The sequence below is a fragment of the Panicum virgatum genome, chromosome 2N (genome assembly GCF_016808335.1).
Source record: "Panicum virgatum strain AP13 chromosome 2N, P.virgatum_v5, whole genome shotgun sequence".
Taxonomy (NCBI): domain Eukaryota; kingdom Viridiplantae; phylum Streptophyta; class Magnoliopsida; order Poales; family Poaceae; genus Panicum; species Panicum virgatum.
In genome coordinates, this window is record NC_053146.1 from 68,141,941 (window position 1) to 68,168,825 (window position 26,885).

A 26,885-nucleotide genomic window follows, 5' to 3' on the forward strand; every position below is an offset into this window, starting at 1 on the left:
ACCGACATGAGGCGCCAAACCTTTGGATATGCCGCAGAGCTCAGCTACCTATTTGTACTAGCTAGCAGCCGCTTCTGATACTTTTTAGTGTTCACCCACCAGGTACACCAGCCGGCCCATAGCTGAGCACGCAGCTAATACCCAGCTGGAGTAATGAGAACAACAAAATTAATTATCACTGCATCATCAGGCTGCTGCTCTGCTCAGCTCAGCTCAGCTCAGTGGGCACTCGGAGGCCACGGCTTCGGCCGCGTGTTATAATTCCTCGCCGTGTTCAGCTAGCTACCAGCAACAGCAGTGGAGCGTGCGAGCATGTACGTACCGCCCGCTCGCTGCTGCTCTTGCACCTCTCCCTACGGGAAACAGCAGATTTGCCTCGGCAAAGTGAGAAAAACACTCGGCAAAAAATTTACTGAGTGCCACTTTTGCATAGGTCACTCTGCCTCAATTTTTGACGGCAAATAGCTTTTAGCCGAGTATTTTTTTATCAGACGGCAAAGACGTTGTTGAGTGTTGAACGACTCTAGGCAAAAAAAAAAAAAGCTACAGAGATAGCGAAGAGACCCACCAAACCATGAATGCCGGCCACGCCCGCCAAAGTTGACCTTGTTCGAAGCAACAACATAATTATATATCCAGTGGAAACAAGAAAAGCATTAGCCTAATCCTAGTGCAAGTTTCATAAAGATTTCATGCATATTAAATATAGTGACATATCAGCATTTGTGATGATATGGCAAGTTAATTATAAAGAAAGAGATGGAAGGAGTTTCATCAGGCTAAAACTGTGTATACACTGTTTTCAAGAATATGAAACTTGCATTGGGCACTATTGAGTTTCATTTTATGCAATTATACCCAATCACATACCTCACAATTAAATGCTATGTCTAGTCTATGAAATCGTGAAATGAAATATTGCATTGGGGGACCTTGTTTCATTCTCAAACTCAAATATAATTAGATCACATGACACTCTATAAAATCGTGCAATAAAATCTTGCACTGAAAATAGCCTTAGGATATATACAACAACTAAACAACAACCATTACACACTTTTGCTAGCTATGTGGCTCAAAGACTAGAATGCAGAAAGCTCGTACATACAATGGGTTGTTATTGGATTGTGCGCCGTGAAAGAGTGAAAGAGTTCTAGAGGAGTGATTTGTAGCTTTAGCTTACAGAGCACCCAATCTCTCTGCAAATAGCATATATACTGCATACTGGACCATTTTATAGTTTTAGTTTGGTGGGCGTAGACTGCATGCTTTGCTTATATAGCATGGAGCAGAGCTCTGCTTAATTAGTCCCTCTGCCAAGAATTTCCAGTGCATCCCGCTCGTTACCATCGTGAAAGAGGCCCCATGAATTCAGTTTGATGGAAACTTGCACTACTAGAAAAAGTGCCTTTGGCACCGGTCACGGATGGCCTTTGGTACCGGTTCTTACAATCGGTACTAGGCATTCGGGACCAAAGGCTCTAGCCATTAATACCGGGTGAATGACTCGGTACCTATGGATACCTTTGCACTGCGTCAAAAGAAAATAGAGGCACATTGCAATGGCTAGGATTCAAACCCGTGATCTCTTGTCTCACGTGTATCTCTTTTACCACCTCATCTACGACGTAGTTGTGACTGAGGGGAAAATATTTTCATTTTGAAGTAACCTGTGAAGCACTTTTAGTACGGGTGGTAGACACCACCCGGTACCAAAGGCTAGACATAGGTACCGGGTGATGTTTTCACCCGGTACTAATGTGAAAGGATCCATTAGTATCGGGTGGTAACACCACCCGGTACCAATGTTTAGCTTTTGGTGCCGGGTGGTGTTACCACACGGTACTAAAGGATCTCTGGATCTTTCCATGCACCTCAAAAAGAAGCTTCGGTGCCGGGTCATTTTGGTTTTGCTACCTTTGAGGTGGACCAATGGCCTCTTTTCTAGTAGTGTTGCGAGAACTGAGAAAGTCTTCGAGAACTCGGACACAAAGAGAGGTAGAGTTGCATGCATGTAAGAGATCAACGACCACACAGTTACGCTCAAGGCGAAGCTACACTATCTGTTCTTGTTCCTGTTTCTAGTGCACATGTACCATGGTTAAAAAAGATTTTTCTATTAATTAATTAAAATTTATTATATAAATTATATTAGTTTTTCCTGCAATGAAGAGCGATGGGATCAATTCAATCCTAGCTTCGCCACTGGATACCCTTCAACACCTCCGATGAGAGATCATCATACGCGAAGTTCCAGCTGCCCAAGACTACCCTAGATCTGGACGCTGGCCCTTACCACAAGATGCAAGCTAGTTGGGAGACCAATATGGCAATTGCTGATGTAGCTGTGACTGCACAGATAACCACAATGGGACCAAATTTTGGTAGCAGGCTCCGGCCTGAATTCCCTCTGCATCCCACTCCGATCGATCCGATCCCATGAATGAACTCGATCCACCCCGTCCACATATATATTCTTGTCGCCCATTTCCTCCTCTCTAGCATTTTAATGGTAATTGTTATTGGCAAGCTTAGTAACCTACAATAGTGTTGATCACATAGCACCTGCCGGAACGCCGCGACACTACCTATTTATTTGTAGCTAGGATAGATATGATGCCGTCGGCCGTCGCTGCTGATACTAACTGACGAGTTGGCTACTCCAAAAAAAAAAAAAAAAAAACTGGCGAGCTGTTTGTTCACCGACCAGCCGGGGCCATAACTGAGGTCATGTTCTTATCAGCAGCAGCGTAATTGCAGGATCCATGAGTAACGAGAGCAAGAGAAGCATCTAGCTATCAGCCTGCTGCTCAGGTCGATCGCCAATTCGCCAGCTAGCCCCATCGGCATCGTACAAAAGATTCAAATGCACCAGGGCGGTGGCGGAGAATTTTTCTTTTCTTTATTCTTTTTAATTTAATATTTTAATAATAATATGTGTGATCTAAATTTTAAAAAATAGCTCTTTTAAAGGTCAGGCTACATGCTACGGCCCTTTAAAATTTCCAAGAATTCTGCATGTATACTAAAGCTCCCCGCCGGTACTGGTCACATCAGTCAGTACTCACCGCGCCATACAATCTGTACTAATGCTAGTTTTTCAAGTAGTAAGCTGTCGCAGCCAACCATTTTGCCGGCTTGCTTTGTGGGTGCATGATCACGTACACGTTTTCAGTTTCAGGGACTAGAGCTATATGACCCGCTAGCTGCTCCCATTATCGGCTTGGCAGCCTGCTGAGATGTTGGAGACGGCACGGTCGAAGCTAGCCGCACAGGAGTGACCAAGTGATCGATATGCATTTGGTTCTTCAATTTTCTAGGAGCAAAGAAAAACAGAAAAAAGATTTATTAGTTTCCTTTGTACTAGATAGCAGTTGCTGCTCACAGCTAGCTTTGCAGTATCAGCTGCTGTCACGGCAGGCGACTGTGTGCACCCGTCCCCTGCTAAATTAATTGCGTTTTTACCCCTATTTTGAAATGCAATTATAATTTTACACTTGCATTTAGTCCGTTTGTAATTTTATCCCCTGTGAAGCCTGTCCTTACCCTACTCCGTGAAAAATAGGCAATGGTGTCAAATGGCCTTGCAAAAGACAAGTTTACCCTTGTGAATATATCCCAACTTTTATAAGAATGTTGTGATTTTACCCCTGTTTGACATGATATATTTGGAGAACATTGTTTAAAAGAAAATTTCCAACCAATAGCACACTTTTAAAATCTGAGCAGGGAGTGACAAATTTGTCAAAATTTTGACAGCACCATAAGAGACTTCATGGAGGAGCTAGAACTGCATGGAGGAGATCAGGGACCAGAGAGGTACCCTTGAGACTTCAACACCTCCGTTGGCAGATTGATTGTCGCACGCCTGCGAACGGAATGGCAGCTGCCGGTGATGTTACTATAACCGCAAGGGTGTTTCACAGTGAGACCAAGCTGTGGTTACTCCCTCCGCCCTGAATTCCCTCTGCATCCTACTCCGATTGATCCAATCCCCACTTCCCCAGGAATGAACGAACTCGCTCCACCCCGTGTCTGTCCACAGAGACTTGTCGCCCATCTCCTCCTCCTCCTCCTCCTCCTCCTCTCTCTCTCTCTCGCTCGCTCTCTCGTGCCTTTACTAGCACCAAGCATCTGGTGAATGGATGTTGGCAAGCTTTGTGTGACCTAGGCACCTAGCTACAAGTGTTGATCACGGCACCGGCACGCGGCGAAGCTAGCTATTTATTTATAGCTAGATAGGTAGGATGCCGTACGTCAGTGCTGATGCTGATTATTGATGAGTTGTAAACCGACGACCACGCACCAGTCGGGCCATAAAACGAACTGACGACGATCCTGTTCTTATCGGCAGCGTAATTGTAGTATCCACGAGTAATGGGAGCAAGCGAAGCACACCAACTTTATTTGCTCCCTGCGGAAGGGGAAAAGGGTCAGCGCAGGTCGCTGCGGCCATGAATGCCCCAGCCGAGAGCACCAGCTTGGACAGCGAGGCGACTCCGGCAGGCCTGGACCCCAGGTGAGTGGCCCAAGAGCGAAGCGGCCCAACAGCAGAGTTGTTGGCCTGAAGTGGGTGATAGTGTTCGAATCCTCGGGAATAATAATTATTTCTCTGCAAGTTTATTATTTAGAAGTATAAATATTGATTACTGACAAAACATATTCCATAATTTTTAGGCTAATTTTCGAGATGAATCTAATAAACCTAATTTTATTATAATTTACTATAATAATACTACATCAATTATCCGCTAATCATAGATTAACATACCTTGTTAGATTTGTCTCGCAAATTAGCCTAGAGGTTATGGAATGAATTTTATCACTAATCTACATTTAGTACTTCTAAATAGCAAGATTCCGAAGGGATAATTATTATCCATAGGATCAAACAAGACCCTAGTATACGTATCCGATGTAGGAGAGGAGAGGAGAGGCATTCATGTACGAAGAATAACTACTCTATTTTCATCCAATTAATTAATCTTTCATCTTCCGATCCCAAATTCTTGCTATATAATTCCCGAATTCTCTTCTTCCTTCTAATCCTCGCTGCGGAGCCAGGTCCCGTGCTGCCTATGCTGCAGCCCGGGTCCTGAGTCGGGTCCAGTTGTATAGATCAGACTAAATTAGATGTGAATTAGCTTTTAAGCTCGATATTACTTGAGTTTGTTGCTGGCTCCGCCCTTGCCTGTTACTCTGCAGAGTTCCTAAAGGGCGCGATTGGTTTCCTTCCCTAGCAGCCTGGCTCGCACCTGCTATCCAGACTCACGGTAGCCAGGTTCGCCAGATGCAATGGTCTTCAGTTTGGTTGCTGGATCCACAGAGCCTAGTGAGAAAGAAATCGCATCTTAGGATGCAGGCTGGCACCCTCCTTTTGCACCGAGTGAGCCAGATCCTCCGGATGCACCAACCAAACAATAGCTGATTCTCGCATGGAGAGTACCTGGCTGAGGACGGATGCAGGAACCAGTGTTCCAAGGCCTCTTGGTTGCGGAGGACTCTGCCATCAGCTGCCCACGCTACGGCCGGCAACTAGAACAGATGTTTGTGTGGATTGGCCTCGAATTCACGATGCATCCCATTCCGACCGTACCCGGCCCGGGCCGATCCGCAACAGGAAATAAGGAACATCTCTTCTTTCCTTCTCGTCGTCCTCGCGCGCGCATACGCAGCAAGCGAGCTTTTTGTACTTTGTAGAATGTGTTAGAAATCTAGGCAATTTTCGGTATATTTTAATTCCAAAATTAAATGTATAAACTAGCAATATTTCTATGACTTTAAGGAGTAAAATAAAACATGTGAACATGTTTATACTTATCACACATATAAGCATAAACAATATAAATAACCAAAGTTTCAGGGAGTACCCTAAAGCGGGGCCGTTGCCGGAGGCATTGGCTGCGCTGTTACCAACTGGAGTAGACATCTACTCGGCTGGCCTCAGTCGAATTAGTCGAACTAAATCGGTGCAGGAAGAAGTTCGCAGTGCAGTCCCACGAACGGTCACCAAGATGTAGTCGACGTAGTCGTTCGGCCACCAGAATGTAGTTGACGTAGTCGTTCGGCTCGTCCACCAGGAAGTAGTCGTACAATCGGGCAAAGCCTTAGTATTTTTGAGCAGTCACGCTAAAGCGTTACCCAAAAACCTGATTGCCCGCCTATCCCGTGCAGGATCTCAAGGCGAGCAAGGTTTCGGAGGCCTGCTCACGCTAATTCTGTGCGCGCAGAAATTAGCGTTGGGGAACTCAGTTGTTGCAACTGGAGAGGGAGAAGAGAGGAGCCGAGTTGCCTCAGTGCTCTGGTGCAGGATGGATGAGGGGAATGGCACTCCTTATATAGTGACTCAGGTGCTCAGGATCGTTGAACCTGGACACCATCAGAGTCATTTAGGTGATGCGGTTATGGCCATTAATTACAGATTTAATTGCACGTTTAATCGCACGATTAATTGCTGTCAACGGCAAAATAGCCATCACATCGCACCACGCCGCACCGCACCGCGCCACGCCGCCCGTCCGTCCGGCCGCGCCGCGCCGCGCCGCGCCTCGCCTCGCCTCGGCCTCGGCCTCGGCCACGGCCCGGCCCGGCCCGGCCCGGCCCGGCGAGGCGAGCGAGCGCGCGCGCGTGTGGTTCACCGTCCTCCTCTTACCGGCTTCACAAGTGGTGTACAAGAAGTCCACCTTTTAAGTCGGTTGAGATCCTCCTCAATTCCCGGTACGGAATTAAACATTGATTCCCTAGCATTAATAGTGGGCTTTAAATTCTTTTAATGCTTTAGAATAAATGGGCCAAGCCCATTACTCCAACAATCCCCACCAAGAAATTTAAGCCACACTAGAAATACCCTCATTCTCTCATTGATATACCAGTATTCGACAGAGACTGTTAAGTTGAATTTCCATCTAGGACAAAGGCTACACTTATTCACAACTGTGCAATGGACTATGCCTTGAATTGCCAGTTTTGTGCAAACAAGTTTGACCAGAGCCCTACACTGGTACTAGGCTGCAAAAGCATCCCCGCGGTTTGGAGCTTATAAGTCATACTCCAGGCCCTTCATGAGTTTCTAGAGAATACCCAATTCTCATAGACCATGACCAGTGGTCAAACTCATATAGGTGTGTTCCTTTCAGATGTTCTGTAGGACAACATCTTTGTTTCAAGAAAACAACTCATTTGTTTAAAAGAAACCACCTGGCACACATTAAGGTATAGACCAACCTGCCATACAGATTAGAAGAGAAATGCACCTTATACACGGAATGAGCCCTTTTCACAAAGGTTCTCTTCTCACAGTCAGACTTTAGTTTGTTTCACCATCCTAATTCACGGGATCTCCGATCACATAGGACAGGTTTCCACTATAGAATGACTCACGTGGGTCTCAAGCCCAATTCCATAGATGCATTGTCTATCACATTTCGTGAAAGACCCTTTGTAAACTGATCTGCCAGATTTTTAGCCGTCTGAACATAGTCCAGGGCTATAACTCCGGAGTTTCTCAATTTTCTGACAGATTTCAACCGCCTTTTCACATGTCTAGATGACTTCATGTTATCCTTTGAACTATTCACCTTGACAATTACTGTTTGATTGTCACAGTTCATTAGGATTGCCGGTAACGGTTTTTCAACTATCGGCAAGTCCATAAGGAGCTCACGAAGCCACTCAGCCTCAACAGTGGCGGTATCTAATGCTGTGAGTTCTGCTTTCATAGTTGACCTCGTTAAGATGGTCTGCTTGCAAGACTTCCAGGAAACAGCTCCACCACCAAGTGTAAACACATATCCACTTGTGGCCTTTATCTCATCAGCATCAGAAATCCAATTTGAATCACTATACCCTTCTAGTACCCTTGGGTACCCGGTGTAGTGAATTCCATAGTTCATTGTCCCCTTCAGATAGCGCATTACTCTTTCAAGACCCTTCCAATGATCATCTCCCGGGTTTGAAACAAACCGGCTCAGTTTGCTTACAGCAAACGAGATGTCAGGTCTTGTAGCGCTCGCTAAATACATTAATGAACCAATGATCTGAGAATATCTCAGCTGATCTCGCATTATCCTTTTGTTCTTTCTAAGAATTAAACTGGCATCATATGGTGTTGAGACAGGTTTATAGTCACTATAACCAAAGCGACTTAACACCTTCTCCACATAGTGAGACTGTGTAAGAATCACCCCACCATTGATCTCTTTTACCAGCTTTATATTAAGGATAACATCAGCTTCTCCCAGATCCTTCATCTCAAAATTTTGAGATAAAAACTCTTTGACTTCCTTAATCACATTAAGGCTAGTGCCAAAGATCAGTATGTCATCCACATACAAGCACAAAATCACTCATTCAGCCCCACCATAGCGATAGTACACACATCTGTCAGCTTCGTTCACAACAAAGCCGGCAGAGGTCAAAGTTCTATCGAACTTTTCATGCCACTGCTTAGGCGCTTGCTTGAGACCATATAAAGATTTTAACAACTTACAAACCATTCCTTCTTGACCCTTTGATACAAACCCATCCGGCTGATCCATATAGATCTCCTCTTCTAACTCTCCATTGAGGAAAGCCGTCTTAACGTCCATCTGATGAACGAGAAGACCATAAGAGGCTGCCAAGGAAAGTAACACTCGAATTGTGGTCAATCGGGCAACTGGTGAATAAGTGTCAAAGAAATCTTCTCCTTCTTTTTGTGTATAACCCTTGGCCACAAGCCTAGCCTTGTACTTTTCAATAGTACCATCTGGCCTAAGCTTTTTCTTGAACACCCACTTGCATCCAACCGGTTTACATCCATAAGGACGTTCAACGACCTCCCAGGTTCCATTAGACATAATAGAATCCATCTCACTCCTTACTGCTTCCTTCCAATAGTCAGCATCAGGAGATGAATATGCCTCTTCAATGGTTCTGGGTGTATCATCTATGAGGTATACAATGAAATCATCACCAAAAGACTTTACAGTCCTTTGTCTCTTGCTCTTTCTCGGAGCATCATTGTTATCCTCCTCAGGATTTTCTACAAGTGTATGTTCATTGTGTTCTATCGGCTCAGCAGAGCCATCATCCTTGATGAACTCTTGCCTAGATGAACTTGTTTCATCTCTCATGGGAAAAATGTTTTCAAAAAATGTAGCATCTCTGGACTCCATTATAGTACCAACATGCATGTCAGGTACTCCAGATTTCACTATTAAAAATCTATATCCAACGCTGTGAATAGCATAGCCTAGAAAGATACAATCCACAGTTTTAGGTCAAAGCTTACGTTTCTTGGTTATTGGCACACTCACTTTTGCCAAACAACCCCATGTACGTAAGTATGACAGTGTTGGCCTTTTCTTCTCCCATTCCTCGAAAGGAGTTATCTCTTTATTCTTTGTAGGAACACGGTTTAGGACATGACATGCAGTCAATATAGCCTCACCCCACCATTCCTTGGAAAGTCCCGCTGTATCTAACATGGCGTTAACCAAATCCGTTAGAGTGCGGTTCTTTCTTTCGGCAACCCCATTTGACTGAGGTGAATAGGGAGGCGTCCTCTCATGAATAATACCATGTTCCTCGCAGAATAAAGTAAATAAATTTGAGAAATACTCGCCACCACGATCTGACCTAACTCTTTTGATCTTTCTCTCAAGTTGGTTTTCTACTTCAGCTTTATAGATTTTAAAGTAGTGTAAAGCTTCATCTTTTGACTTCAACAAATAGATGTAACAAAATCTAGTACTATCATCAATCAAAGTCATGAAATATTTTTTACCACCTTTTGTCAACACTCCATTTATTTCGCACAAATCGGAATGAATTAATTCTAAGGGTGCCAAGCTCCTTGCCTCCGCGGTCTTATGAGGCTTACGAGTTTGTTTTGATTCAACACATACATGACACTTAGAATTTTTGACAAAAGTGAACTTTGGAATTAAGCTCAAATTAGCTAAGCGCATCATACAACCAAAATTAACGTGACAAAGCCTCGAATGCCAAACATTTGTTTCATCAACGTTAATAACATTGTATGCAATTTTATTACAAACATCTGACAAAGAAAGACGGAACAAACCTCCGCTTTCATAACCTTTTCCAACAAAAGTACCAAACTTAGACAAGATACATTTATTGGACTCAAAGACTAATTTGAAACCATCTCTACACAGTAGAGAGCCGCTGACTAAATTCTTTTTGATGGTGGGGACATGCTGCACGTTCTTCAGCTGCACGGTCTTCCCCGAAGTAAACTTCAGATTTACCGTACCAACACCAAGAACACGCGCATGTGATCCGTTCCCCATCAGCAAGGAGGAAGTCCCGCCGGTCTGGTAAGAAGAGAACAAAGAAGCATCAGCACAAACATGAATATTAGCACCGGTGTCAACCCACCACTCGGGTGAACCAAAGACTGAAAGAACAGTAGGTAATAAATTACCGTACCCCGAAGTTCCTCCAGGCTCGCTAATAACCATGTTGGCGGAGTCGTTGCCTTTGCGGTTCGGACACTTTGCAGCAAAGTGATCCGTACTAGCACACACATAGCAAGCTCCCGTCTTCTTCTTCTTCTTAAAAGTGGTTGTCTTCTTAGTCTTTGGTTGGTTCTGCGGTGGCTTTTTCTTGTTCTTATGGGAGTTGTTCTTCTGAACAAGATTGGCACTTGAATCACCAACAACTCCTTTCCCACGTATGTCCTTTGCTCTCGCCTTCTCCTCAACATCAAGAGTCCCTATGAGTCCATCTATTGTGAACTCCTGTCTCTTATATTTTAGAGAAGTAGCAAAGTCCCTCCAAGAAGGTGGCAGCTTAGAGATTATACCTCCAGCCACAAACTTATTGGGTAACACACATGGGGACTCTTTGCTGCAATTTTTGAGATCTTTTGCCAGAGTATGTATTTCATGAGCCTGTTCCACTACAGAACGGTCTTCGATCATCCTGTACTCAAGGAACTGCTCCATGATATACAACTCACTCCCGGCGTCAGATACTCCATATTGAGCCTCAAGAGCATCCCACAAAGCTTTGCCAGTTGGCAGCCGGATATAAGAATCCACCAGGTTATCACCGAGAACACTAATGATCAAGCCTCGAAAGAGGATATCAGCCTCATCGAACGCACTCCCTTCCTCTGGAGAGAATTGTTCAGGCTTACCCTCTTTCACATGGATCACTCTCGATAGTGTTAACCACAGTATAAGCCGCTCTTGCCAACGTTTGTAATTTGAACCATCAAAAGGTGATGGTTTGATTGATGCAGCAAAGCTAGATACCGAAAGCCTATTAACGCAATCAGGTTTTTGGATTGTTAGAAATCTAGGCAATTTTCGGTATATTTTAATTCCAAAATTAAATGTATAAACTAGCAATATTTCTATGACTTTAAGGAGTAAAATAAAACATGTGAATATGTTTATACTTATCACACATATAAGCATAAACAATATAAATAACCAAAGTTTCAGGGAGTACCCTAAAGCGGGGCCGTTGCCGGAGGCATTGGCTGCGCTGTTACCAACTGGAGTAGACATCTACTCGGCTGGCCTCAGTCGAAGTAGTCGAACTAAATCGGTGCAGGAAGAAGTTTGCAGTGCAGTCCCACGAACGGTCACCAAGATGTAGTCGACGTAGTCGTTCGGCTCGTCCACCAGGAAGTAGTCGTACAATCGGGCAAAGCCTTAGTATTTTTGAGCAGTCACGCTAAAGCGTTACCCAAAAACCTGATTGCCCGCCTATCCCGTGCAGGATCTCAAGGCGAGCAAGGTTTCGGAGGCCTGCTCACGCTAATTCTGTGCGCGCAGAAATTAGCGTTGGGGAACTCAGTTGTTGCAACTGGAGAGGGAGAAGAGAGGAGCCGAGTTGCCTCAGTGCTCTGGTGCAGGATGGATGAGGGGAATGGCACTCCTTATATAGTGACTCAGGTGCTCAGGATCGTTGAACCTGGACACCATCAGAGTCATTTAGGTGATGCGGTTATGGCCATTAATTACAGATTTAATTGCACGTTTAATCGCACGATTAATTGCTGTCAACGGCAAAATAGCCATCACACCGCACCGTCCGTCCGTCCGTCCGCGCCTCGCCTCGGCCACGGCCCGGCCCGGCGAGGCGAGCGAGCACGCGCGCGCGTGTGGTTCACCGTCCTCCTCTTACCGGCTTCACAAGTGGTGTACAAGAAGTCCACCTTTTAAGTCGGTTGAGATCCTCCTCAATTCCCGGTACGGAATTAAACATTGATTCCCTAGCATTAATAGTGGGTTTTAAATTCTTTTAATGCTTTAGAATAAATGGGCCAAGCCCATTACTCCAACAGAATGTAGCTATAAGCTATCTATATATATGGGTAGCATCTCACTCCCATGAGGCCATGAGCATGACCCACCGACAACACACATGCATTTCCGGATGATACGCACGCGACTTCTGTAATTTCGGTTGTTGGTGGATGGTACAGTAAGATGCTACCTATTTATAAGGTACTAGTAGTAGGATGGAGTCACTCAAAGTAACTTTACCTAGTGAATTCAGTTCTTCACCCACCATACCAGAACGGGCGAACGGCCACCATCATATCCAAGAGTAAAGAGAACATGAGAAAATTAATTAGTACCCGATCGAGATGGGACGATTATTGCATCAAATTTGTATCATATACAATGTACCATGACAATTTACGGATAGAAGAAATATAAATAATGATTGTCTTAGTTCTGAAATCTTTGAAAATCATTGGGAAAACATTAGATCCACGCTAACTTTAAGATTTACGGCTACACATAGCTAATGAAAAGCATCTTGCTTTTTTTTTTTTTTTGCTTGGGCATCCGATCCGTCCCGTGTAGTCGGAGACGCACAAGAGAACGTCGTTGCTTCCACGCTCCTCCGGATCGTGGAATGGAGGCTACAAAGTTGTTCGGTGCTGCGCCGGACTTGGACGAACCTCTACCTCCACCGACTCGATGCCTACGGCACAGCGAGGCCCGCCCGCGCGCTGGGATTTCCAAGACTGTTGAGGTTGAGCTACCGCCTTCGATCGATCGGTACGGTGGACGTGCACCGCCCGTGGCTGATCACCTCAGGTCTCGTCATGGGACAGTGCCTGCTTCCTGGACGAAAGCTACCTAGATGGTGGTTGGGTTTAGGCTGATACAACACAAGTTTTGCCACTGCCAGGCACCTTGAGAGGGAGAAGCTAATAAGCTAGCTATTTGTTATACTAGTCTCTCAACCCGTGCTCCAGCACGGGCTAATTAGAATTAATATAAAAATAAGATCAATAATTATAATTATCTATCTCACGCATTTTTTATCTATTAAATATTCTAACACATACTCTAAAATATATATTTTCATTATTTAGTTATAATAGATTTCATTTTGTGCACCTCCATATGTATTCAATATATGTTTAGTTTGAACTATTTGTTTGTGAATTGGTATTCTTATATCTTCCATCATACATGAATATATGGTGACATATATCGTGTGTAGTATTTTTATATAAATAATATATTAATAATGATAGAAATAGTAATTTTAGAATTTTATATTGATGTACTTTAATATATTATTATAATTATATAGTTAGATTTAGTTTTATGAGTAATTTAACTTGTAATAATAATGACATAATTAGATAATTTATATGCAAATTTAGGGAGTATTTATATTATTTTTATAATGGCATAGGTGGGTAATTTACATAAAGATTAGGAGGTTACTTTAGATTTTTATAATGGCATAGGTGGGTAATTTAGATACATGTTTAGGGGGTTATTTTAGTCTATTTTTATAATGACAGATGTGGATAATTTATTAGAAAAGATAACAGATCCGATGGTTATTATAATTAGAGTTGTTGGATTGATTGTTGGATATTTCTGATTTTTGTGAGAATTTATAAGATTTTTCTATTTTTTTTAGAGTGTCCGCATAGGATCCTAGGTGGCTTCACGTGAAAGCTCTAAACGAGCCTCCAATTAGTAATAGTAAGATGTAATTATAGATTGGGTTCAAGACTTTCGAGTCGGAAGAATGCAATCCCACAAGACAACTCTGATAATCACAGGCTGGACCACAAATAGGAAAATGCGTTCATCAGCTTCCTCCAAGCCAACCGTGACATCTTCGTATGAAAGTCAGCAGACATGCTAGGGATACCTAAGAACATCTCCAAGAGTTTGCCATATTTTACTTGGCATATCTTGTGTTTTGTCAACTTCTAAAAAGACATGCCAAGTAAAAAAAGAGGTTATCTCCAATAGTTTGGCATAATTCACTTGCCAAATTCAGATCTAACTTACATCAGGAACCCTGAGAGAGAAACAAAATTATATTTATGCCCTTCCACCTCTTGAAAACTTAAATCAGGAACCCTTCTCTGTTATTTATTTCTTTTTTCACCCTCCCACTTGACTAGAAATCACGATGCCAACCGCGCGCGTATATTTACGCGCTGGAGGCTGGTTTTTCCCAAGTTACCAAAAATTGCCAAGTCTTTTGCCAAACTGTTGGAGTAGTATTTTTAACGTTTTTGCCAAAAATCAAAGATGGCAACTCGATTTGCCAAACTGCCGGAGATGCTCTAAGGAGTTGATCGACCATACACTCAATGTCAACCCTAAAACTACGCCAAGGAAGCGACGCTTACACAGATTTCGCCCAGGACTGGAGAAACGCCATCAAATTAGGGCTCGCCAAACTACTCACGGCAGGATTCATGAAAGAGTGTTCCATTCAAAGTGGTTGTCCAACCCCGTCCTGGTTAAGACAAACAACATCAACGAGTGGAGGATCATGATGTGTACTACTCTGCTTCTTTAATTGTTACAGAACCCCTTCGTCTTAGCGCTTAGCATGTACACAGTGCAGGAAGAGCGCTATCAACATGATGAAAGAGGATCATGAGCGAGCTATCAACATGACAAACAACAACAACGAGTGGAGGATCATGATGTGTGCTACTCTGCTTCTTTGATTGTTACAGAACCCCTTCGATCAGCATGTACACAGTGCAGGAGCGAGCTATCAACATGATGACAGAGGATCATGGTAGCCAGGTACGTTGATGATGGAAGCTTGCTAGAACTGAGAAAGTCTGCAAGAACTCGGACATATAGAGAGCTAGAGCTACATGCAGGAGATCATTAACGACCAGAGGTACCCATTCCGACTCACAAAGTCACAACGCATCCCATCATTCCGATCTTCTTGCCGCTCTCCTCTTCTCTCATCCTTGCTGCCCCTCTCCTCCCTCATTCTCATCTTATTGGCAGTGTAATGCATGTATAAGTTTTCCCAATTTCACGCACCTTGAAAGGGAGAAGCAGAAGCTAATAAGCTGGCTATTTGTAATTGTTGGTAGAGGGTGTAGCTCCTAGCTACACGGAGTGACTGGCCTGCACCCACCAACCTGAGCCAGGGCACTGCCCCCATAACTGTAAACGTTTCGAGCAACAGCAACATCATCCACCCCGAATTCCTGTTGCATCTCACACCCAGGATCACCACCCAACTGCGCCCTCAATCGTTGATGAAGGAAGAGTGACTTCAGTTCCTTACCCACCAGACCGGCCACCAATGATGATCTCGATTATCAAAGATCCGATAAAAACAAGAAAAGAACTAGCTTCCTCTTCCTCTCCCAGCTCGCTCGGCCCAGTCGTGCGCACAGAGGCTACTAGCCTGCACGCGCCCGCTGAGCATTTCCAACGAAACTGGGGTGCGAGGGCATGTCTGGGCTGTGATGTTTCTACCTGTATGAAATCAGGAGAAATTTTCCTAGGACTGCATCATCTACAACTGACAGGTTCACCATTTCAACATAGCCTCTACCCACAGCACAACTATTCCCGCAACAGAAGCCATGACAAGAGTAAGAAACTACATAAACATCATGAGGTGAACCCGGAGGATTTTCACAGAATTGGACGTCAACAAGCACTAGTAGCTAGACCGCAATCGAAAACCAGAGACGCAATTGAACAACTGAACACGCAATATAGAAAAGAATCGATCATGATCTAACAGTAGGATATACATCTACCAGTATTGTTAGCTTCTATAACGTCACGGAAGCAGAATGTAACCAGATGAGCAAAACATCATTGTACAAACTGATGTCACGCTAGAGTTAACCCTGTAGCTGAGAAGGCTAATGCAAACCTATACAAAATCTAATTAACCCTTTCGGGATGAATCCCCTTGCAGCATATACAAATAACAATTGCAACGGACTGTTAGAAGCAATCTGAAAGAATGAATCATCAGGTTGGCTTGTTGATCTGGTGCAGTATCTAAGGGGACACGAAAGAAATCATGGGGAAAGGGAATGCCTTCTCATGCTTGGCGGTGGCAGTGACTGCTGTCTCCTTCCTATTTAGATGGTGAATAAACAAGATGGATGAGTGTCAACTGAAAATAATATGATTGATTGCATGTGGTGGTATACTGGGGGGATAAACTGTGCTTTTGTGAATTTGGCAACTTGGTATCATATGAAATTACTATAGACCAACAAATAGGTTGATAAAAGAAAATCAGCATATCATGTTACAGGTTTGCAACGTGCAGTGCTGATCATTAGTGACTTGTTCTGTACACAAGAAGATGGGACAAGATTAGCACATGTTTCTTTGAAGGAGGGAGCGGGCTATGACAACCTAAATCAACATGCACTGTCAAATGCAACGTGATCTCAAATTCAGACATAGCAATAAAAGATTATCCATTTCAAATATTTGCCTTAAACCATCATATGAACGGATATATGTAAAGCAAAATTGAGACTCACCTTGAACATCAATATATAACAGGGCAACGGAATAACAGCAGCTTGTCATTGGAGATATCAAAATTATTGCATGCCCTTGAGCAACATGACTCCAAATTCTGGTAATGTGAAGCATGGGAAGGAAATGGTACCTAACTATTCCCTATGTCAGCCCTATCGGGAATGCTATAGCTTAACCTCAAGAGGTCAATTATTCTAATGCTTGGCTAGTCCAATCAGAATAATCCCAAAGGGAATCCTAAAGTATCCTTTCCCTTATTGTAGATCACTGCTGTGAGGCAATTTGAGTTGACAGCCAACAGAATTTTCAACCAGAGGAGCAGCAAACAATAAACTGTAGAGCTAAGGGTACTCATGCTGAGGGTGAAAGGTTACTTCCACTGTCCACAGTACACTATAAAGTCACCACCACCTGAAGGCCAATCTCATGCTCAGCAGGAACAGTCTTCTCAGAATCATCCTTGGATTGCAAAGCAAGAGATTCCTTGACTGAACCAGTTCCAGGTGTAACGGCCAATGCCTCTGTGCCAGATATCCTTATGTTGTTTAAGTGTTCAGCTAGAAAGTCACCTGAATCTTTCTGGCTTCTATTACTGTCCAGCCCTTTTGAAATGTTTTTATCATCACCCTCTTCTGGACAGTTATGATTATTAAGCTCTTCCAAATTGTTATTACTGTCAAGCTTCAGGCCATTAAAACCGTCAAGTTCCATAGGGCATTGTGTTTCTTCAGTAGCAAAGTTGCTACTTGCAGTACCATCAAGCTCCTCTTGACTTTTATGGTCATCAAGCCCTTTCCAATTGTAATGTTCATCTAGTTCGTTCAGACAAATATGATTCTTAACCTGTTTGTCAGTCCTGCAGCTGTCCAGATCTTTCAGATTGATGTGATTGTTGAGCTCTTTCTCAGAGCCAGGACAGCCAAGCATTTTCAATTCATTATGGGCATCTAGCTCTTTCAAACTTTTATTAGCATCCAGTTCTTTCTCGGTGCTATGTGTGTCAATCCCTTTCAGATTGCTATGATCATTCAGCTCTTCTTGACAATTATTATCACTGAGCTCTTTCTTGGTAATATGACCATTGGGCGTTTTCTCAATGTCAACCTCTTTCAGATTGCAATGATCATGAAGATCTTTCTGACTACCAAGAGCACCAAGATCATTTGGACAATTGGGGACCTCTTCCTCTACAAAATTGTCTATGCTATCTTCCTCGTCCTCTACAAACTTGATACCATGATCCTTATCTGACTGACCTTTCAGAATTGTTAGAGTCTGTGCATATGGACAGACAGGTAGACTTCTCAGGCGGCATCTATGGCACTTGAAACCAATGAGATTGTTCACATTCTCAATGGTAACAGAGTATATATCCCCATGAAACCAATCTGAAAGGAAAAGCAAATGCAGTAAGGATTATAGGATGGAAAAATGGAAAGCTTCCCAAGACACAAAGAGCGGCAAAGTAAAATTGTACAGATCCAACATATAAAATGCACAACAATTACTTGACCAAGTGGAAGTCACAAATTTCTACTACTCTACAAACAATACATTTTGCAGTTGGTTTAAATTAATCTGTAGGACATAAGAGCACTACAGTGCTCCCCTTGCTGAGTCATGAGGAAGGATGCTCCTTTGCATAGGCAACACAAACAAACAGAAATACTTAAAGTAGCTTAGAAGAACAGGAAATTAATACCTCCGTTCTTTTTTGTCGTTTAGCTATTAAAAAGTTTTCTCTACTTTTTGACATTATAGGGCTTTGAGGACGTGCATATACTCCATTTAAAGCTTGCTGCATTTTCCGATGATCAATTCAATTACTCATTGGTCATAACAGGTGGTTGCCGAAACAAGCTAACTCAATGAAGCACTCCCTGTGTTTCGCAATACTTGGCACTTTTGACCAATGCACGCATAATTAGGGAATCATTTTTTGAGTTGGGATGGACAATTACCCCTGTAACAGCTGCCCAAACTAACTACTGGTGCGAGCTGAAAAATGTTTTCCTCCGTTCTCAGCATAAGTGCAAGCATATGAGCTATCTCATTGGTGCAAATGTTATCACCAATTTTGCTTTTCCTCTAAAAAGACTGCAACAGTTTTCTTTTCAAGCTTTGCGACGCTATGAAGGAATATTTGATACGTAGCATGGGATGTTCTGGATACTTTGTAACAGCTGCCTAAACTAGCTGCTGGTGCCAGCTGAAAAAAATGTTCTCTTTCGTTCTCTAGATATGCACAAGAACACATGCCATCTCATCAGCGTCAATGTTACCGTGGCTTTTGTGTTTTCCCACTACAAAGATTGCAATGCTTTCCCTTTCAAGCTTTGGAATACTGCTGATTAGTGCAGTGGCACAACCACACCTCTTGATTTATCACAAGGGCAAAATTGAAAAATGATACATTGGGAAACATGCAGTACCAAAAATGAGGGAAGGAAAATGTGATAAAAGTGCCAAGTATTATAAAGCGGGGGGAATAGTAAGTGACACAACTTTAGTAGGGAGATAGGGACATGTAGAACTTTCCATAATATCCGTGCCCAAGGCTAAAATGACAAAAAAAAAATGAATGCATGTGGTAATAGCTAAATAGTTTCATAGAGGATGAACACCTAAATTGATAGGTACCTACCTACTATCCACACTACATGAAAACATTTAAACACATAATAAAGAAGATTGTTTTAGCTCTTAAAAGCTAACTGGCCATGAAGTTGTTCCAAGATCACGAAGATATGTCATTCAAGTAAAGCCTAGCTTACCTTCACATTGTTCACAAGCAATATAAATATCCTCTTCACTGTAGCATTTCTCACACAAACAGCATACTGGGCTGACTTCAGACATTTCAGCATCTTCCGATGGAAAAACTACTCTTTCTTTCCTAAAACTTTTTGCCCTTTCATCATGTTGATTTTGTGTCCATCGAAGGCCATTCAACCAGTATGAATACTGCAAAGCAGTCCGCTTCCTCTTGCGACAGCTGGCAGCATGCTCGGATACATTTGTGTTGCCTTTCATGTACTTGTCATACAATCGTTTTGATATACGTTTTGCTGGTTCATGTTTTAGCACATTTGATGGTTCACTCTCACATGTCTTTGGCAATTCATTCTTTGATGGAGCAAGTGGGTTCTTCCTTGGCCGACCACGCTTACCCTTTTTGCCAATTTTCTTGTATTTGAGAACTATCTGATTTCTCCTAGTCACAATCTTGCGTGATTGCTTCTTTTTAGGAGATGGCTTCTTTGGTGCAGCCTTTTTCTGAGGAGACTTCACCTTTAAGATCTTTTCAGCAAAGCACTTGTTGCAAACATAAACAGCATCTGCAGCACCCCTAGGAACCTTGAAATGTTTTCTATGGAAGAGAGCTGCATCGAATAACATAAAAGTAAATAAGTGACAGACATTGGAATAACTCTCAAGTCTCAACAAAACTTCAAGCATCAATAACCAAAGTAAAAGGAAAACTTAACAGTTGATTGTTTAGCTAGTGCAACATTAACAATTAATAGAAATTTTTCTTTATCCAATGGCAGACATAGGACACCTCAGAAAGTGCATATAAAAATATGAACTTAGAGGATAATAATTATGGTTGTGCAAAACAGCAAAGGATGTCTACGTGCAACAGGGCATACCTGCACAATACTGGCAGTTCACAGCTTCACTGTTGGAGAGAGAGAGAGAGAGAGAAAGAGTTAGATTAACAAGTCAAAAGAATTTACCACGATACAAAAGCAAATAACAAATATGTTGCCACACTTAGAACACAATGCCAGATTTTATTGGCCAAACAAATAGCTGCAAGAGTCAGAACTCCCATACATGGTTCATATATATACCATAACAGATCCGATGCGCCCCTGAAAATTCATGTGCCATGGTTCCGTTTGGAAGCAAAGCGTGTGTTATTTTGTCATCCTTCCTAGTTGTTAGTTGTTACTCTACTGCTGTCTTAGAACCTTTCTGTGTGGAGGTGCAGTGTTTTTGCTCATGCGTGTGTCGCTCAGTTACTTTGAACTCTAAACTCTGACTATTTTGGTCCTGTTGCAATGCATATGGGGTGGGTCCCCCCTAGAACTCTAGAAAAATATATACTATAACAAGTTTTCCAGAGTAATTAGCTCCCTAAATGACTTCTCAAGAAATAGCACCATTAGTTAGATTGGTAATTGTGCACCTAGATTGTTTAGAAAACAACATTGATATCTAACACAACACATCCAATCATGTAAGAATTTTATTAACATGCTGATAAACACTGCTACAAAGTATAAGTATAATGATTGTATCTGAAAGCAATAAATAACTGAAAATGTCCATAGCTGATCAGAGTATACAAGGCATAAGAATAAAATAGTTCAAAATGTCACTGTACTAGGGCCCTAATCTGCATATCAAAGTTATCTAACATGTACTACTCACATGCACTGTATCAAGTAGCAACAGATATAGGCACAAGAAAATCATGAATTGCAAAAAAATCACAATTTGGATGTAATGCACAAGCTTTAGTTAGTTTGTTTGAACTGAATTAAACATTTACAATTGCTACTAATAATTTGATGGGGTGAGTATAGTGTGGTTGAAAAACAAATAAAAGAAAATATTAAAAGGGAGAAGAAAAAATAAGCATCCTTGACATACCTTGCAGCCACTTCTTTGTTACAATGACCACAAAGCCCGTGGGATCTCTTTTCTGCTCTTTCAAAGAGGTAAGCAAACCCAGTCTTTTTTAGCATTTTGGGTTTGGAGTCACGCATCTTCTTAGTCTTAGGAAGTTCATCAGTTTCTTTCTTTTTCAGTAAGCGAGCGAACGCTTTGGCTTCATATGCCTTCAACAGATTCAGAGGGACATGGCCTTCATTTAACCAGTACCTGTTCCTCTCGCTAGAGGGCTCCTCAAATTTTATTCCATGTTTAGAAATAACAGGAGGAACATTCTCTCTCTTTCCAAAATCAAGTAGATATTCAACATTTGTTCCTTCTATGCGTTTTCTGCGAATTATAACTTTCTTAAAAAGCCTTGCTATTTTCTGTGTTTCCTTGGTCATGAGGCTAGAAGGGAGAGTGCCCAGTATCTCAGTCCACTTGATATTCCATTCAAGCTCTTTAATCTGCAGGCACACAGTAGAAAACAATTCAGCGACCATTTTACTGATTGCTTTTCAACAAGAAGCTATTACCTGCAAAATGAGCTGGGCCACATTTTCTGCCATTTCCACAGAAGCTCGCCAAGCTATGTATTTGAACCTCCGGGCAAATTGTGAACCATCGGTGTATAAAATCGTGGGAATTTTCCTACGTCCCGCTGAAGCATACCAGGTCAAAATGGTTTAGTGCAAATACAATAGTAGAAAAGGAATATCTGAAAATTGACGGAAGATTGTTCATAAACCTTGCCGAGCAGCTTTGTGGACCAGAGACTGAGGTAACCTCTTCCAATGAAACACTTGACGAGATAATTTTCCACCCCTCCACCAATAAACACCAACATCACGAGAGTCAACTTTAAGTTCACCATTAGACGATGGCTTTCTCCCAGGCTTTCTAGCAATTCCATGACTTAGAGATTTATTAGATGAACGGACCAGTATCTGAGCTGCAGAACCAACCACTTCAACAGAGTCTGCTGGTTTCTCCCATTCCACATAAATGGCAACACGTCGCAGACTGGACTCTAACTGCAAAGTACGAGCAGAAAAGCATGCATCATTATAAGGTATACAGATTTGGGGGAAAACACAAAAATAAAGCATCTGGCAAGTTGTACCATTAGAAGAGGCTGCTTAAGAGATGATACATCTGAAGCCTTGAGAACTGCCTTACGCCAATAAATGCTATATTGTGGATTTTGCCAAGGGCCAGTCAGCAGACCATTCAACCTTTCTTCAATTGACAAAATGCTGCGCATAGCAAGGATGATATGACTTTCCATATTTTTTACTGCTCCGAGGCCAAAAGTATGTGGCTTATGACTTTCCATACATTTAACATCAGTTACTCCAAAAATGCAGTCGACGCCGCCACTGATTTGGCAGGAGTTGCACCATCCACATTTTTCTTTAAGCAATTCGGCAGAAAGCTTTTGATCAGTTAGCGCAAAAATGTTAGCGTATTTTTTACAAATTGTTCTCAGATGGAAGGAGAGTGCATCCTGAACAGGTTTCTTCACTTCCTTGTTTTCAGACAGCTTATGTTTTAGCTCTTCAGCAGCTGAAGCTGCTATTTGACCAAAGCTGTAATAGTTTATGTATCTAACAAGATCTGAAAGGAGATGCCAATCACTTTGTTTTTTATTAGGTGGTGAATCTTTCTGATTCTCTAAAGATAAATCATTAGCATCTGAATAAACAATGTCTTCCTGGGAACTGCAGTTATCAGTCTTAGCACTTGAGGATCTATTTTGAGGTATTTGATTTGAATCACCTTCAGCAGCATTTCCACTTCGAGACATAAGTGCAGATCTAAATGTGATGCTCTTGAGTGACAAATCTTGATCCAATTGATCAGAATTTGAGGTACAAGCTTTTCCAGAGTCCAGTTGTTCAAAAGACTTGTCCTGTTCCACCATAAATTGGTCGTTTTCATTATGTTGCTTCAATCGTGATGAATATCTGCAGTTTGTCTCAGCATCAGATGTACTGCATTCCCTGCTACTCTGATACCGACCGTTAAGATTGGATGACTCAATTGCAGTACCGAAAAATGAAGATATTGCATTAACAATTGATCTGTATGAAAGATGACATGTGTTCAACACTGTAACAACGGAATGAAGATCGACCTGACCATAATAATGACATGGAGGGTCACCCTCACATGAGTCAATCCTGCAAGTTCAGAAGATGCTTTGTTTATTAATGCAGCAAGAAGTAACTACCCGATACATACAGGATTGATCAAAGCATAAGCATGTCTTGCTTACTAAATCAGGGTATCACAAATTTTCTTGTTTCATTCCAGAGAATCTTAATACAATACTTTCCTTCTTTTAGTAAAAAGTGCTAGTCTATAGCACACAAATCATACTTTTATTGTGGTATCATACAACATCACGGTATGCTCTACCTAGCATGCCGAAAGTCAAACCATTGCTAATTCCACAATGTATTACTAGGCTCACATGTCACCAGCAGCTAGTATAGAAAGAATCATATGATTGTTGCAGACTTGCAGCTTACGTGTTCTATGGACATGTGCCACCCAGAAGAAACAAGACAAATAGAACATCCTAGGTAAAGCTCAGACAAGAGAAAAATGCTAGAGCTTATATCATTGTTCCTAGATCCTAAAGTGACTTCATATCTGAAGAGCAGAGCACTAGAGCAATGTAATCGTCAAAATTATATTTTGAACGGTAGTACGGTACATGAGGGCAATATAGCAGAGGGATACATGTACCAGAGGAAGGGATCGATGACAACTTACACCAAAAGATAGCCGCAAGTGCCGAAGTATAGTCGGCCATGTGGATCGATTCCAAGAACCTCTGCTCCTCTCATAGGACTTGCCATATTTCTTGATCCATCATTCTTCTGTATTACACATTCAGGACAATACCAATCACCTTCAGGCAATAGATCCTCCACCACCCCCACACATTTTGAATGAAAGGCAGCTGGACAGCCATCGCAGCACAACAAATTACCATCCATGCCACAAAGATAACATTCATCACTGTTACCGTCATCCATTTCATCAGAGCCTTCTGGAGACTGGAAAGAATCCGCTGCACCCTTGGCAGAAGAGCCCCTCTTTTTTCTTCTTAAACCAGTGCTTCTGAAGCCCTCGTCATTTCCATCCAACTCTGACATCCTTGACCGTATAGCCCCAATCTCCAGAACATCATCAGAGAGTGAACGCAGGAGCTCGAGTTTCACCACTGCAGGCTGCCTATAGTACTCTGTACTCAACAGCTTTAAGTCAGTAAGCATCATACCATACCTCAATTCTGTACCCCTGGTTAGCAAGTACTCAGCAAGATAGATTGGCCAAGTTGCTAGGTCTAACAGCTCCCAGTTAAGATTCCTACGAAGACAATAGTGGGTAACTTGAGAAACATGTTTTTCGTCACGTAAAGCTCTCTAAGCTTAGGATACAGAGAATGGCATTTTACCTAATGCAGTGTACTGCCGACGGATCTCCTTCATTGGCGAAATCTTCCAGCTGGCTCTTGAGAGCTCGCAATAGAGCAAAATGCACCCAGTCAATCAAAGGATTGACATACGAGCAATGCAGCGCAGCCACAAATGTATCCAGTGGAAACGGGCTCAGGAACAGTTGCCTGCTAAATGACCTTAAGCAGGAGTACACTTGAAAGACATCGAGGACAGGGAGGCCGCCCAAATCCAAACCCTGCGATGACGGTGGCAGGTTCGGCTTCGGTGGCAGCACCGGCTTCGGTGGCGTAGCGGCTTCCTCCAAATCCCTGGAGACAGACCGATAGCGTCCACTTCCATTTCCACGAGGACGCTTCCTCCCAGACTGCTGCGGCGTGGAAGCAGCGGCCGCCTCGGCCTCGGCGACCTCTGCAGCGGCCGCCACAGCCGCCGCGGCCTCCATCTCGGCCGCCCGCTCGGCCGCCTTCGCCTGGCGTGCGCTCCGCCGCAGCGGCCGGGACGACGACACGGGCCCTGGACTGACCCTCCTCTTCTTCTCCGCCACCCCGCTCGCCTCCGCCGGCGTCGCGGGCTCGACTTCCCCATCCTCCGACGACCCGCCGCCAGCGGGGACCGCCAGCACGACGGTGCGCCCCGTGGCCGGGGACGGCGACTCCTCGTCCCCGCGCCGGCGCTTCTTCGGCCGCCTCCCCGCGGCGTCCCGCGGCGGCGTCCGCTGCAGCGCCTCCGGCATCGCGGGGCCGACGAGTATCTCGGCCATCTCGTCGGCGTCGACCTCCTCGGAGTCGCCGTCCTCGTAGAGCACGCGGAAGTAGCCCGCGTCGGCGTCGTACGACTCGACGACGCCGGCGTAGGTCCCGAACCCCGGGAACGCCTTCCTCACCGCCCTCCCCACCAGCGCCTCCATCCCGCCCGCCCGCCCGACCCCCGCGCGGAATTCCTAGGGTTTGGGGCGCGGGGAGGCCAGCGCGGCGGCGGATCGGGCGCGGCGGCTGGCGCAAGTGCGGATCGGCGGGCGATTAGGGCTCGTGGGGGCAGGGAATTTGGGCTCGCTGGCGTCCGTAGGGGTGGGGGGGAGGGGAAGAAGGGGAAGAGGAAGGGGAGGAGAGGCGTGTTATATTTCTCGCAGTCTCGGGCGCTCGGGTGCGCTGCGAGTCCTTTCAGTTAGTAGACTACTAGACTCTCTTCTGCGCGAGCAAGGTAGAAATGGGTTTGTTTGTGTAGAGTACGGCGCGCTTTGGGAGGGAAAATGTTTGGCTCCGCCGTGACACGGGAAGTGCCTTCGTTTGATTTGAAATGGAAAATATGGATGGAGCGCGAGTCCTCTGGGAAGTAGTCAGACAGAATTTTGCTATTTTGGCGCTGTGGGTAAAACTTTACTCCTCTACGCGCGCTTTGTTGCCTACAACGGTAGTATTACTGAGCACTTTGCCCTGGGTCAATAGCATTGCTAATAACAAACTTCTCCTCTTGTACCAACTCAAAAACACCGACGTTCACATACACACACTCACCCTGTATGAAAACACACAACTCTAATCCTATGAGCAACTTCGAGAGATTGAACCGACAGATTCTCGAGATTAAGGAAGTCATCACAGGTACCTTGCTATCAACAAACACGTCGCCTACCAGGCTATCGCTGAAAGAATAGCGCTGGTTAAATTCTCAAATAAATTTAGAAAAATGCGAGCACATGTGCCAAGTTGAGGATTCAGATATGGATGGGTGGGTTTCACCATAATCCATAAGAAACCTTACCAGCTGAGCTACGCTCATTTCGCCCTCTCCTATATTGTTCTTTCTTTTAGAAACATATGATTTATAGACATGGTCTTTACGCGGAGCAGGTTCTTGTTACCGGTAGGCTCGTCAATTTCTTGACGACACCATCATCTTCTATAGTGAAAGACCTTTTCAGTTGCGTCATTATGGAATTTTTAGCCTTATGTAAACCCAGGAA

The 26,885-nt window shown here is 43.5% G+C and overlaps 1 protein-coding gene across 2 annotated transcripts; it reads right to left on the reverse strand.

Annotated features, from left to right (window-relative positions):
- Positions 1-15,990: 15,990 nt before the first annotated feature.
- Positions 15,991-25,995, reverse strand: LOC120662093 (DDT domain-containing protein PTM-like). Of its 2 annotated transcripts, XR_005670182.1 has the most exons (10): positions 24,919-25,995; positions 24,231-24,830; positions 22,573-23,632; positions 22,198-22,483; positions 21,986-22,110; positions 21,447-21,916; positions 20,438-20,466; positions 19,559-20,167; positions 16,784-18,172; positions 15,991-16,365 (listed from the first exon to the last, which is right to left on the reverse strand). XR_005670182.1 is itself a non-coding variant. In XM_039941190.1 (9 exons), exons 1-9 carry the CDS (start codon positions 25,827-25,829, stop codon positions 17,178-17,180), a joined length of 5,085 nt encoding a protein of 1,694 aa, XP_039797124.1. In that variant the 5' UTR covers positions 25,830-25,995; the 3' UTR covers positions 16,780-17,177. The 2 variants fall into 2 exon arrangements, 1 of the variants encoding a protein (XP_039797124.1); XM_039941190.1 differs by lacking the exon at positions 15,991-16,365 and having other exon boundaries at positions 16,780-18,172.
- Between the last annotated feature and the right edge of the window lie 890 nt (positions 25,996-26,885).